The sequence below is a fragment of the Diabrotica virgifera genome, chromosome 5 (genome assembly GCF_917563875.1).
Source record: "Diabrotica virgifera virgifera chromosome 5, PGI_DIABVI_V3a".
Lineage (NCBI taxonomy): Eukaryota > Metazoa > Arthropoda > Insecta > Coleoptera > Chrysomelidae > Diabrotica > Diabrotica virgifera.
The window spans coordinates 42,547,361-42,562,754 of record NC_065447.1 but is presented as its reverse complement, the minus strand read 5'-3'; the positions used below and the strand labels follow the sequence as shown (position 1 = coordinate 42,562,754).

The 15,394-nt window shown below is 32.0% G+C and overlaps 1 protein-coding gene across 6 annotated transcripts in view; it reads right to left on the bottom strand.

Moving 5' to 3' along the window:
* Positions 1–12,031, bottom strand: part of LOC114328397 (uncharacterized) — a 635,699-nt gene extending 623,668 nt beyond the window's left edge. For all 6 annotated transcript variants that reach the window (XR_007698442.1, XM_050652454.1, XM_050652455.1 and 3 more), the window contains exon 1: positions 11,384–12,031. Coding sequence is in view for 5 of the 6 variants with exons in the window: in XM_050652454.1 (XP_050508411.1) it covers positions 11,384–11,519 (136 nt within the window). In the remaining variant the exon portion in view is untranslated. The remainder of the gene's footprint in view (positions 1–11,383) is intronic.
* Positions 12,032–15,394: the final 3,363 nt, after the last annotated feature.

Sequence of the window (15,394 nt, the reverse complement as noted above, 5' to 3'; positions counted from 1 at the left end):
ATTTAAAAATAAAAATCGACCTGTCTGATGGGGAATTCTGACGACGAGGTCGAGGCGCGTGTTGAAGCGAGATTCAAGTGGGTCCTAATTTAAACGTCGGCAAAGAGAGATATAATATTATATAATAGTGGAAAAGAAAGAGAACGCAGATACCCTACAAGACGGTAAAATTAGTAATATTTACACTTTGTGATAAAATGTCCCGAATATGTCCCGAAGAATACAGGCAACCAAAAAGTTGACTGCTCTCAGTGGTGGAGATAAAAATATTAGTTGGTTTTTTTAATTCTCACAATGATAAAAATTAGAACAAAACGTAGTTTGACCATAAAATTACCACGCCACTGATCATACCCTCGGCTGACAAGACATCCACACTATCCGCAGGCTAATAAATTTTAGCATTTGGTGTTATTTTAAGGGTCATAAATACCAAATTTTGACAGAAATTTCTCTATCTATTCTTACGTTTAATCTTTTTCACGTTGGGTTGAATTCCGTCTTCAGTTTTTATCCTTTTCTGTTACATTTTTTTATTTCACTCATAGTGTCGCAACACGCTCTGTCAGTTTTCCTCTTGAGGATTTCTCTTGAAATTTGCCCATTCTCGAGATAATGAATTTATGCAAACTCAAACGTCCTCACTTATACTACAGTGTCGCACCTGCTTGATTAGCAATTAAAAAAACAAAGGGGTTTTCGATATTTTATTGCAAAAAAACTCTTCGGGATTTCATCAATCAATGTTTAAAGAATATCTACGTATCTTGGCAACATTGAAATTTTTAGATAAATGTCCGATTTAGGGTTAAAAATGGCCGATTTCGCAATTTTCAAAATTTTCAATCGCTTATATAACAAAAACTATTAACTTAAGAGAAAAGTCACTAAAGACGTTTTCTGTTTGGAATGATTCAAAAAAACTAAAAAAAAATTGTTCGATGCAAAAAGAATAATTTTAGGAAAAACCCCTAATCTTTCCCCTCGCCTGGCAAGGTCTTATGCTCTTCAGAATCGCCTGTCATTGTACACATTTCTTCTGAATGACTTACTCAAACACATACTTAAATTTAAACCTTACAGGAGCAAGTTTATTTTACCCCCTAAATTTGCACTTTTCGATTCACCTGGTAGATAAACGATAAACGTGCACCACTGAGGCCTGCCAGGTCATGGTTTTTAGCCTTGGTGTGCTATGAATTATCACTAGAAAAATTTCTAGCCTTACAGGACGACCGCTAGTCGGAGGGTTCACTAGCTCTTAGACTAATACCTGCCAGTCGACATACAAGCTCACAATCGGTTAAGACCAGCTCCAGAGGCCTAATATAAAAAGAAGAAGAAAGAAGAAGGAGAAGAAGATTTTTTAAGAAGTTTTTTCTGGGCGATATTGGAAAACATAAATGATGTACCCTTGTTATGTTACGAGTATACAGTGATCTGAATTGGGAAAATGTAACACCAGAAATGGAACAATGTATTATTCCGGTAACAAAAACACCAAGCACAGGAAAGGAGTTGACATTATAGTTGAAAAGAATTCTCAAATAGCTGTTTCTAACTTTGTTCGCTACTCTTATCGAGGATTGTATCTATCTCTTAACTCTCATTTAAAACGTGTTAATGAGGAACTCATAATTGTAAATACCATGTTAAAACTTCCAAAAAGTAGATTATAATTAGGTACCTACACATAAAGGTCACTATAGCTGACAATAACAACACAATAGTCAGAAATCAAATTGATTATAATATTATCGTTAACAGAAGATAATATTATACAAATTCTACAATATCATCCAAAACTTATCCAGGAGAGGACATATCATCCGATCACAACCTGGTTGTTTTATCGGTAAGGGTGAAACTGAAGACTTAAGAAGCTCCAAGAAAATCATGAATCCAAGGCGGCTAAACAAGACAACACATATGCGAAAACGAAATTTAAAATAAACGAGGGCTGAAGAAAAGTTAAATGACACCATTCACCACAAACGGGGAAAAATCAACATGCCCTTGTATCAGTTCGAGAAGAAACCCTCAAACCACTTGGAGAAAAAAGTAATTCTTGAACTTATGGAAGAACGAAGAAAACATAAAGCAAAATACTTGAATACATACGAAGAGTACAGGGGAAAAACAAGGAATGTCACATTTTATACATATTGAAATAAACACCAATAAAGGTTTAATTCTTATGACATCTAAAAACTACTTAGGAGATTCTTAGCAGAATTCTAGCAATTCTTATTCTATAATCTTTGACTATTTTCAGAACATGCGTGTAATGCAATAGTCAATAAAAAACAGCTAGATGTCATATATACAGACTGCGCAAAAGCTTTTGATCGGGTGGACCATGGCATACTCTTAAATAAGTTGGTTGAATATGGTTTCTCTGAGAATGCATATAACTTTATGAAATCTTACCTGCTTCACAGATCACAGATAGTAAAGGTGCATTTTCACAGGAACATTTTCAGGTCAGTTTAATGCCATGTCAGGTGTCCCACAGGGTAGTAATTTAGGCCCTTTACTATTCCTACTTTTTATCAACGATTTACCAGCCTCAGTAACTGTTTCAACCAGCCTACTGTATGCTGATGACTTTAAACTTTTTAGAACAATCTCATGTAATGAAGACTGTCATATGTTACAGTCTGACCTAAGTCATGTGGCTGGTTGGTTTAGAATTAATAAGATGTCACTTAATATTAGCAAATGTTCAGTTGTCACATTTACTCGTAAATTAAATTTCATCATTGAAGATTATCATATAGATGGTGTAGTTATAGACAGGAAAAATGAATTTAGGGATCTGGGGGTCAATTTTGAGTCAAACATGAGCTTTCATAAACATCTTTATAGTATTGTAAATAAGGCATATAAAATATTAGGTTTTATTATACGTAATTCTAGGGACTTTGATATTGACACAATTATAAGGCTCTACAATGCCATTGTAAGACCAAATCTAGAATATGCATCAGTCATATGGTCCCCAACAACAGCTTTTAAAATGGATTTAATTGAAAAGGTTCAAAAGCGTTTTTTAAGATATCTTTATTTCAGAAAATTTAGAGTGTACCCTTATATGATCTCATATTATTCAATGCTAAGGTATTTCAAGGGAATTCTGCTAGATCCCTTCTGCTAGAAGGGATCGGCAGTCTGTGATGTTCATATCGTTGTCGACACAAGAAAACCGCGTAACTCCAATTTTTACTTAAAATGAGATTTTACCGCCATCCATTAGCCAATCGCCTATTATAGGCATCCGACAAATAATACGTCATTTAAATGTAGATTTCTAATTTTAAAATGTATACTAGAAAAGCAGTTACACGTTCTTCTAATGTTACATGTTACTGTTTTTAGGCTCTCCTGAAAAATTAAGGAAAATGGAGTTACGAGTTTTTCTTGTGTTGACGACGATATATAATATTGTAAATAATTTTAAGTATAAAAGCTGTGGAATGGTGAATTTTGTACATTTTAAGATACCAAAGATTAGGCTGAGAACTATAAATAGGAAACCTTTTTTGTATGGAACAGTTTATCTCCTATCAATAATATGCTCAGAGTTTGTAATGAATTTTTAGACCAGCATCCAGAACTGGATTTTTTCGATGCAAGTTGTAAAGATATTCAGAAACTTCTGGTGGGCTGGGATAATTTTCAGATGCAATTAGAAGTTATATAACATATAGATCTATATCATATATGTGTATATATATATATATATATATATATATATATATATATATATATATATATATATATACAGGGTGGTTCATCTTATTCGCCTCGGTGTCTGTACGGAAAACCACTTGATATTTTAAAAAAATTTCTTCACAGAAATATACAGGGCCATTAATACTACAATCTAAAAATAATGTGAATTATACAGGGTGCTCCAAAAAAGACTGGCATATCAAAGTTATCGTTTTTCTTATGGAATGCCCTATATCTGATGACAGTATTGAATTGACCTTGAAAAATAAGCTATACTTTCATAAGGGTTCCCTATACCTAAATACAGGGTATTTTGATTTATTTCCATTTTTATAAAAATGTAAGGTTTTAGAAAAAAATAAATATCTACGAATCTAAGAATCAGTAACAAATTCTTTTTTGGATCTTAATAACTGACTATTTACAATACTTAAGCAGATGCTTATTGCAACAAAGTTTCTTACAGGGTGGTCAAAATATGAGATTTTTCGATTGACAAATTCAAGCTGTAATAACTTACTTATTTTAAATGGAACACCCTGTATCTTACTAGTCTATCGCGTAGAAAATATACTTAGCTTTCAATTTGTATTAGGGTTTCCTATACCTATCTTTTTACAGGGTTGTCAAAATATTAGATTGTTCTATTAACAAATTCAAGCTGTAATAACTTACTTATTTTAAATGGAACACCCTGTATCTTACCAGTCTGTCGCGTAGAAAATTTATTTAGCTTTCAATTCTTATTAGGGTTTCCTATATCTATCTCCATATGTTAAATATTTTAAAGATTTCCTAATTTGTACACCACTTTTTGTTTGAATCTTTGAATCGCATTTACAAACAATTAAATGCAATGGCTACTATGACGATAACGAGCCTATTGTACAAAAATATGTAAAAATGGGTATTTACAGAATAACATGGAAAAATATATTTACAGGATAACATGTATATTGAGAATGTTTACATGGAATTGAAGAGATTTTAAATATCTTCCATTATAAAGAATAGAATATCGAGTATTTCATTTAAAATAAGAACAATCTGTGTGATTAAATGACAAAAATGTGAATTTTATTAACGAAAGTATCTTGACTAAGATATTTAAGTATATTTCCGGTGTTTGTGATGTGTTGTACATAACCACGACATAGGTACTTAATTCTACGTTTTAAAGCTTACAAATTAGGAAATCTTTAAATATTTAAGAAAAGAAGGGAGATAGGTATAGGCAACCCTAATAAGAATTGAAAGCTAAGTAAGTTTTCTACGCAATAGAATAGTAAGATACAGGGTGTTCCATTTAAAATAATTAAGTTATTACAGCTTGAATTTGTTAATAGAACAATCTAATATTTTGACCACCCTGTAAAAGATAGGTATAGGAAACCCTAATATAAATTGAAAGCTACGTAAATTTTCTACGCGATAGACTAGTAAGATAGAGGGTGTTCTATTTAAAATCAGTAAGTTATTACAGCTTGAATTTGTTAATAGAACAATCTCATATTTTGACCACCCTGTAAGAAATTTTGTTGAAGTAAGCATCTGTTTAAGTATGCTAAATAGTTTATTATTAAGATCCAAGAAAGAATTTGTTACTGATTCTTAGATTCGTAGATATTTATTTTTTTCCAAAACCTTACATTTTCATAAAAATCGAAATAAATCAAAACACCCTGTATTTAGGTATAGGGAACCCTTATGAAAGTATAGTTTATTTTTTAAGGTCAATTCAGTAATGTCATCAGATAAAGGGCATTCCATAAGAAAAAATATAACTTTGATATACCAATCTTTTTTGGAGCACCCTGTATAATTCACATTATTTTTACATTGTAGTATTAAAGGCCCTGTATATTTCTGTGAGGAATTTTTTTTAAAATATCAAGTGGTTTTCCGTACAGAGACCGAGGCGAATAAGATGAACCACCCTGTATATATATGTATTTTCTTTTGTTATTGTTAGTCTGTTGTTTTGTTTGTTAGTTTGTAAGTTGCCATCACCTGTGATTACCATTGTAACATTTTTTTTTGTTTATTACTGGTGTTTGTGATGTGTACCAATAAATAAATAAATAAATAAATAAATAATCTTAATATAATATGAATCTATATTAACTTATTAATTTAATAATGCACCAAAAAACTGCTAACACTCCTTATTTTTGTTCAGTGGCGTGCAGACAATCCTGGTCCTTCGCCTGGATACAAATTCTTAAAAAATTTATATAGACTGATCTTTCCGTTTATTGTCCTGAATTGATAGCCTAGTCGATAGTAGTCAGTTTTTGCTACCACATGGCGAGAAAACCCAAAATTAATGAAAAAGTGACATTCCTTGTTTTTCCCCCGTATTCTTCCCCTGTTTGTCGAAGAAATTCAGGGAAACATCAGAAATAAAATTGAAAAGGCAAAATAGAGATGCAAGGAAATAAAAGATCTGGATGAAAAGTATGATTATAAGCTTTTTTTTCACAAAAAAATCAAAGAAATTACTAGAATCTAAAAATAGCAAAAAACGAATATCCTTAAAATTGATAAAAGGGATACCTATTATGGTAGGGGAGCAAAGTATGCTAAATGTGCAGTCACTCGAGCGCTTTGGGGACCTATTGGGTTGTGAAGAGTAGGTCCTAAAACCAAAAAAAGTTAAGTAAAATTTTCCATCTAAGCGGGCGCTTGCCATTTTTTAATTTAATTTTCCATTTCCATTAATTGTTTTTTCCGAATATAGCGCCATCTATCCATAATTCGAAAAAATGTTTCAAATAAAAGTTGCTTATATTTATGCAGAGAATTCAAATATGCAATAAAAAATGGGGGCTCCCATTTAAGCTTTTAAAGTAACCCCCCACCCCACCTCCGTGGGAGGTCGCGTTTGGTACCATTCGATATATTTTTCAAAAATATTAAATAAGTGTATTTTGCAGTTTTTCGATCTGATGTTTATTTTACTAAATATCGCGGGATTTGTATTTAAAATTTAAAATTTACCCCCCACCCCTCTCTACGAGGGGTCGTGTTTGGTATCTATCGATAGATTTTTGAAAAATATTGAAGTGTAGTTTTTAGTTTTTCGATCTAACTTTCATTTCGCGAAATATTCGCCTTTTTCTTGTGAAACTTTGTGACTCACCAATTCCCTTACGCCCCGCTCAAATCGTCAGATTTTTTAAATATACACTGTTTTGCATGTACTTAACTTACCTTATCTTAATCTGACAATTTCGAGTATTTTTAAGGATATATTTTATTTTTCGGGCCCCCCTAAACGAACTCCCCTGTGTTAAGAGCCAATATATGGCAGAGGTACATCTGCAGGGTACCACGTTTCTCCCCATATGATAATCTGACGCGCTCGAGTAACTGCAAAAATCCCCGCTTGGGCTCCCCTACCATTACTACTTTGTGAAGGAGAGATTGTGTCACTGGATCAATGACATTCAACGACTATTTAATGATAAAAGTCTGTCATTAGAAACCACAGAGGATAATAGGTCACCAATATTACGAGAAATCATCTATGGCATGACAAACACAAAACATACAAAGCTACTATACCAGATGATATGCCCATGGAATTATTAAAACTTATTAATGAATAATGAATGTATTATTGATGTAACGGCTGAACTCTTTAATCAATATATCAGAGTGCCACAATCCCTAAACAATGCTGCAATCGACCTTTGTAGCAGAATTCCCAAAGAGTCTAGGGCAAAAACCTGCTCAGATCACAGACTAATAGCTATAAGAAGTCATACACTTAAATCATTTTTGAAAATAGTACACATCATAAAATTGTTAAGACTCTTGAATATGAAATTAGTGACACATAAGACTTAATGTTGCTTTAAAAATGGTATGGGCACAAAAGCTTCTTTATGCGGCTTAATAAAAATTTAGGATTTAGCAGGTTTTGATTCTGATGGGCCCGAGTATAAAAACGCTAATAGAGAAAGTAGTAAAAGTAGTGGAGTATAATTAATAAACCTCTAATGCTAACATTTATCGATTTTCACAAAGCCTTTGACAAAATTGAGCTGAGCAAAATACTTCAGGCTCTTAAAGAAAGCAGGCTAGATTATAGGTATACACAATTATTATAAAAAATATATACCTATAGACAACAACCACTCTGTCAAATTACATACTACTGAATAGTAACCGCATAAAAATAGAGTGATTAGACGGGATTGGAAACACGATGAAGATTCATATGTTCAGCAGTGGACTTTTCAGGCTGGATGATGACGTTATACCTATAAACTTCTGAAAAGGGTAAAAAAGCAGCAATAGAAGTAAATGGACTACAAGGGCACCAATTAGAAGACATGGATTCAAAACAAGCAACGTGATAATTAAACAATTTTGTACTTTTCCGTGCGAATGTTGGTTCTAATTATATTCCTAAATGCAAACAGGAAATATACAAAATACAAACATAAAACGAACAATATAGTCCAGTCCAAGCTTAAAATAGGACAAAACCTCGCAATTTTTACAGAATGGATCGATTTGCTTGAAAATTTAAGAATAAGTAGTGAATAATCCAAGGATCAAAATTTATATCATGCCGAAAGGCGCTTTTATCATGGGGGTGGTTGCTACCCCACCTCGGGGGTGGAAATATTTTATTATATTTTAATTGCAAAAGTTGGTAAAACCGTTCATTCTAAGCAAAAAACATTCTATACATTGTTTTGATAAAATTGATAGTTTCGATTTATTCGCTATCGAACGTGTTAGTTTTATATCGAAAAAATCAATGTTTTTAATAAGTTTTCTGCTAATAACTCCAAAAGTTTTCGTTTTATCAAAACAACTTTACTTAACAAAAATGTACCCTACAAAAAAATAAACAAAACCGTTTCTTTAAATTTTCTTTAAGACCAATAGTAATCGAGCTATACTTTATTATATGTTGGCTCTTCTTCTTCAAATGCTAAATATTGTAGTTTCAAAGTCAAAAGACGGGAAAACTATGCATTTTTCGAGGACAACTTGTTTAAGCTAATTTAAAGTACCTACATAAAAATATCTATCTCCAGAAATAAAAGAAAATTCTCTAGCTCAAAAATTAAGTGACTTATAATGAATAGAATGTCAGTCCCTATTTTTTTTTTAGCGAAAAAGTGATCGCAAGCAACCCCCTAATCACCACCCTAATTAAAATTAGTCATTGACCTTATTTGGTCTTCTTTATTTATAGTAGGGGAGGAAAGTATGCTAAATGTGCAGTCACTCGAGCGCTTTGGGGACATATTGGGTTGTGAAGAGTAGGTTCTAAAACCAAAAAAAGTTAAGTAAAGTTTTCCATTTTAGTGAGGACTTTCCATTTTTAATTTAATTTTCCATTTCCAACAATCATTTTTTCCGATTATAGCGCCATTTATCCATAATACGAAAAAATGTTTCAAATAAAAGTTGCTTATTTTTACGTAAGGAATTCGAATCTGCAATAAAAAATGGGGGTCCTATTTAAAATTTTAAAGTAACCTCCCACCCCACCTTCCTGGGGGGTCGTGTTTGGTGCCATTCGATAGATTTTTCAAACATAATGAATAAGTGTTTTTTTCAATTTTTCGATCTGATCTTCATTTCGCGAAATATCTCGCGATTCGTATTTAAAATTTTAAATTTACCCCCCACCCCTCTCCGTGGGGAGTCGTGTTTGGTATCAGTCGATAGATTTTTGATAAATATTGAGCAAGTATTTTTTATTTTTTAGATCTATCGTTCATTTCGCGAAATATTCGCTTTTTTCTTGTGAAACTTTGTGACTCACCCATTTCCTTACTCCCCGCCCAAATCGTCAGATTTTTGAAATATACACTGTTTTGCATGTACTTAACTTACCTTATCTTAATCTGACAATTTCGAGTTTTTTTATGGACAGTTTTTTTTTTCGGCCTCCCCTTACCGAACTCCCCTGTGTTTAGAGCCAATATATGGTAGAGGTACATCTACATGGTACCAGGTTTCTCCCCATATGATAATCTGACGCGCTCGAGTTATTGCAAAAATTCCCGCTTGGGCTCCCCTACCATTATGTATTATTCATAGATTCTAGAAGTTTGACCGGCTTAGAATGATTAGTTTAAAAAAAAATGGAGTTAAAACGAATAACGAATTTTTGTAGTTTAAAAAAAATGGCCTTTTCTTCAGAATAACAAGATTAGCATCAGAGATACGAAAAAATGTTTAAATATGACATTGTAGCTTATTTCATTCCCAAGAACCTGGTTTGCAAAAAATTTTTCTATGACAAAAATTGAATGAGCTATTGACAATAATAACATGCAAAAACCACCTTTACCAACCCTTTCAAAGTCACCTCTTTTTGCGACTGAGGATTTTAAAAAGATTTAATATTAATAGGATTATAGATCTTATAAAACCCTACAAAATTATTTTTTACCAAACTTTCTAAGATAAAAAATAAAAAAGTTACGGTTAAAAAATCAATATATTTTTTTGAAGAAAAAAGGAGAAATCCAATTGGAAGCATAATAATGTAAGTTAGCGGTGTTTTTAGTCAATGGCCTTATTCATTTTTATTTATTTATGTATTATTAATAGATTCTAGAAGTTTAACTGACTAGAATGATTAGTTTTAAAAAATCTGGAGTTAAAAGCGAATAACGAATTTTTGTAGTTTGGTAAAAAATGCCATTTTCTTCAGAACAGAAAGATTAGCATCAGAGATACGAAAAAATGTTTCAATATAAAATTGTAGGTCATTTTATTCTCAAGAACTTGGTTTGAAAAAATTTTTTCTACAGCAAAAATTGAGTGAATCGTAAATGAGTAGGTAATCGATCCATTCTGTAAAAATTGCGAGGTGAAAAGCTTCAGTTCCTGGCCTAATAATTATAAATTGCGTATAGGTACCTACTTAATATCTAAAAGTAAAAAAGTTATTCATATCGGAACTAAACTAAAATCACAATAAAGATGCACTAGAAATAAACAAATGAACACACGTTGAATGTTACGAGTAACACTCCCGAATCATGATTTACAATGGGCATTGTAAATCATGATTAGGGATTTACAATGTAAGTAAGTAGGTACCTGTATATTATACATTGTAAGTTATGATTTGGGAATGCTCCTCGTAACATTCAAGGTGTTTTGATTTGTTTATTTCTAGTGCATCTTTATTATGATTGTACACTAAACACAACGAAGATGCACTAGCTAGAAATAAACAAAACAAGACACGTTAACTGTTACTAGGATCACTCCCGAATCATGATTTACAATGTATAGGTATACATTGTAAATCCCAAATTATGATTTACAAAGTTTATACATTATAAATCATGATTTGGAAGTGCTCCTTGTACCATTCAACGTGCCTTAGTTTATTTCGTGTGCCTTTTTATTGTGATTTTAGTATAGTATAGTATAGAATACAGAATACCTATAAAAAGTCAACAACAATCCAGTACCTAACTAAAACGGTATTTATAAGTTATTGATGGCAAAAATTAACACCAACTTCTTTCAAAACAAAAACCATTCTTTATTAGTATGCAAGAAGATACAGTGTGCTTAATTCTCACACTATATGCCGCTAGACACCTTTTACATCGGACAACTACATGACTAAATCATGAAGAAAACTTTCACCAACCTGGATTCCCAATGAAATCCTCACGTTCCAGGAGCGTAGTCGGCGCCGTATATCCATAGGCTGGTAACCATGGGTTATTTCCAGCGTTCAAATCCACAGGTTGTCCCGGCCAATCGCTGAAGGCGATCTCTTCCATCTTTGCGACATTCACGACACTTTCAAAGGTTCATTTAACCCGAGAAACACTTTCTTTCGGAACGTAAACGACACGCACTACCAGATTTTACCGATGAACTATCTCACCTACATTTTTAAATGTCTACGTCGCGAAATTATCAGTCCACTTAATCCGATTTAATCAGTTTTAAAACGCGAATTTTATCGAAATTGGAAACTTTTTTCACACACTCCTCGTTTTCTGACACGAACTTTCAACTTTTTGATGGATTTCTGTCAGTAAATCGTGATTGCACCCCCGGTTTTTGTTACCTGTCTCTGCCATCACACCTTTAACAGCTTGTTTATTTGTATCGAAAGGCGATTGTTCGTTTGCTATGGCAACGACAGAACGAAGACCAAGATTCCGTGACAATAAAAAACAATGAACAAGTTGCTGTGGTAGCGGACGTGTAGTCGCCGACACGTGACTCTCTCGACCAATAGGAGGCTCGTGTTCGGTGTGGAGTATACGGCGATGCACTTCACATGTTTTCGAACTGGAAGGCAACATTACAATGGCCAGGTTGGATGGTTAAGTTTGAGAAACGTGTAGTGTAGCATTTAACGGTAGATCTAGAAATGTGTAGATATACAGGACGATACAAATAATGATTTATATTCAGTTAATGAACTTTTCTTAAATTAATCAAAATTCCCACAAATATTCTGTAACTTTCAATGTAGGTAACTAACTGTACGAGGGTTGCACTATATGTTTCTTAGTGTAACTTTACTTTACTTTTTATAGGTAATTATTTGAATAGATGTATGAACGACATAGGGTAATGGATCCAAATATGAGACCCTTTTTTTAAAACTCTTGGTAATCGTAAAGTTTATGGATTAAAGAAGTCTTAAATTAGATACATGTCAGATAATAGGGAACTTGCACATTTTTTTTATTACATAATAATGTTCAGTTTTGTATAAAAATGAGATTTCCAAAATTTCACGCTTCAAAAACTCATATTAACTTAGAAGTACAGATTTAAAGTCTTCGGTATCTTAAAATAGGTCAAACGGCCCGTGACGTCACTCAGTTTAACTATATGGTTCCGTTTATGGTTATAATTAGGTATATTCTTCTTCTTCTTCTTTAGTTTATTGGCCTCCACCTTTTTTGGTATACCTCGTCGCGGAATAAAGGAAAAATATTTATATTCTATTAACATTTATGGTATGTCATTGTAATAATATATACCAGTTTGTTGACATTGGAGTTTGATATAGTTATTGAAGGAAAGGAAAGAAGGTTTACTACGGAAAATAAAACCATTTTGTAAAAGTACAGTTTTCTATGAATAGTTCAAACGATCAAAACACTTGTAACGTCAAATAAATGTATTTTCTACTGACGTTTATAACGTCTAATTTAAAATTCTGTTTACTTTGTTGGAAAAATGTAAATGTACAACGGAGTGACGTCACGACGCGTTTTAGGCCACCTGTTTTAATTTGAATTTTTAATCGCCTTTGGGGGCCAAACGAAAGACCTACAAAACTTTTTTATCTTTGATACATGTTTTAAATTATGTTCTGTTGTGATTTATAACATTTTTTTCGAATTTAAAAATGTATGCAAGTTCCCTATTATGCTATTATATTGCAACAGGTTCAACATCAAATTTAAACTAATATTTTTTACCAATAAATTAATTTTTTTAAAATGTCAAAATTACCAACTTAAAAAAGGTGTCTTAATATGAGACCATGTGGTATCCTAATATGAGACACCACGTTATATAGGTTAAACAGGTGATACAAATTATTTTAACGCATTGTTCTGGATATAAACTGTATTACATGCTGTAGACATGATTCTATTGTTCTGAAGCTGTTTCTTTGTGGCATATTATGTAATGTTTTTGAAGTTATACTTCTTTATGCGCGATTGAGATTGAGGGTGAATTTATATTGATCTGCGCTCATGCGCACACCGACAGTATGGTATTAGTCGTTATACGGGTTCTGATTGAGTGTTGAAATGATCTGTCAATAATAAATAATTGTTCAATATGAAGGTAAACAAATGTATAATATATTAGTTTTATTGTTGTGAGGACAGAAACAAAAAAGTTTATAATTGTAGTGACATTTAAATAGTTTTTAAAAGCAACAGATACGTAATAATTGTAAATGTATCACAGGTACCTACCTATTTGAACCTACCAAAATACATAGTATGTAATACTTTTATTTACATAATTTGATTACCATCAAAAGTTCTATCAATGTTCACCTAATATATTGTTTTCTTACTCTATGTTTTGTTGTATTTTTTCAATTCTAAATCATTTCAATTCAAAATCAAAATAATTTAATTTAATTCAAAAATGTCAAAAGCTTAATCCGTTTAGTTAGTCGATCTTCGCACATAATGACACATTGCCTCCGTGGCGAAGCGTTTAAGGCGAATGAACCCCAATATACCAACCGCGCTGATAGCTGGTTCGAATCCCAATAAAAACTTTTATTTTTTTTTATACATTTTATGATTGTAAGTATATTTATTATATAATTTTATTTTCAGAAAATACGTATTTAGTTAAAAAATTTTCCGACAATTAAGTTCAGAAATTATTTGTGGCATTTTTAATGTGTTTGTGTGTGTTTTATTCTTTTATTATTTTAATTTTTGGCACTGTTTTAATAAAAATGTTTGAGAAGTAGTAACTATAAATTAGTTTAATATTTAAATAAAATATAAATAAAAAGTATATTAATTTCGTTTAAATCATATAATAGAAGTATAACTTCTTACGTGCGTACAAAGTACACACACACACATTCTTTTTTAAATAAGGCACAATTTAAGTTAAAAATAAGAATTGGAAGTCTAAACGTCAATAAATTTCATTTTTAACTTATATTGAGGCTTATTTCCCAATAAAATAGTAAAAAGACATGATGCTATACTCAAAACATTACAGTACCCTAATATGATATATCTCATATTAGGCACACTTGAGGGTCTCACATTAGGAGCAACCACGTGTGAACTTTTTAGTCCGTGTTTTGAGTTTATGATTGGTTTTTGCGCCACTATAATTGCGTGTTTCTGTAACCAATTTAAGTAGCTATCGACTAATAACTAAGGTGATTTTTTTCTCTCACCTTAAAAATAAAAATTCAGTTTGAGCTACACCGATTAAAAAACTTTTGACTCGCAAAAAACTTAAAAACTTCACTTACTGGTAATACTAAATCACAGACACCCGATTTATTCACAGCCTACTGGAAACACTACCAGAGCTTAGTTTTTACCCCACTCACCAGGCTGCAGCACTTACAAGACTCTAGAAACAGGGGTCTCATATTAGGAACGGGTCTCATAATAGGATCCTTAACCCTACATAAATACATATAGTACGTTGTTTAAAGGTAAAATATTGCAAAACCTCTAATTTTTAAAGAACTGCTTGGATTGACATGAAATTTGGCATACACGTAAGTCAAAGAAAAAAAGTGATATTGTGCCGATGTGTGCTTTTGCCCTAGGGGTGAGTTTCACCCCCTTTTGGGGGTGAAAAATATATGTTCGAAATAAGTCCGGAAATGGATCAAATGTCTAATTCTAAGCAACTTTTGTTCTATAAAGTTTTTTCACTAAGTTAATACTTTTCGAGTTATTTGCGAGTGAATATGTTAATTTTTCTACAAAATAACTACGTTTTCAAACGGTTTTTCGCAAATAACTCAAAAAGTAAGTATTTGGTGGAAAAAAAATTCTTATCAAAAATATTGCACGTAAAAAAATAAAAAACTTGGTGTATATATTAGGTCACTGTATCTAGTAGAAGCAGAGTTATAGCTAATGAAAAATAGGTTCATATTCGTCAAATTCCAAATCGT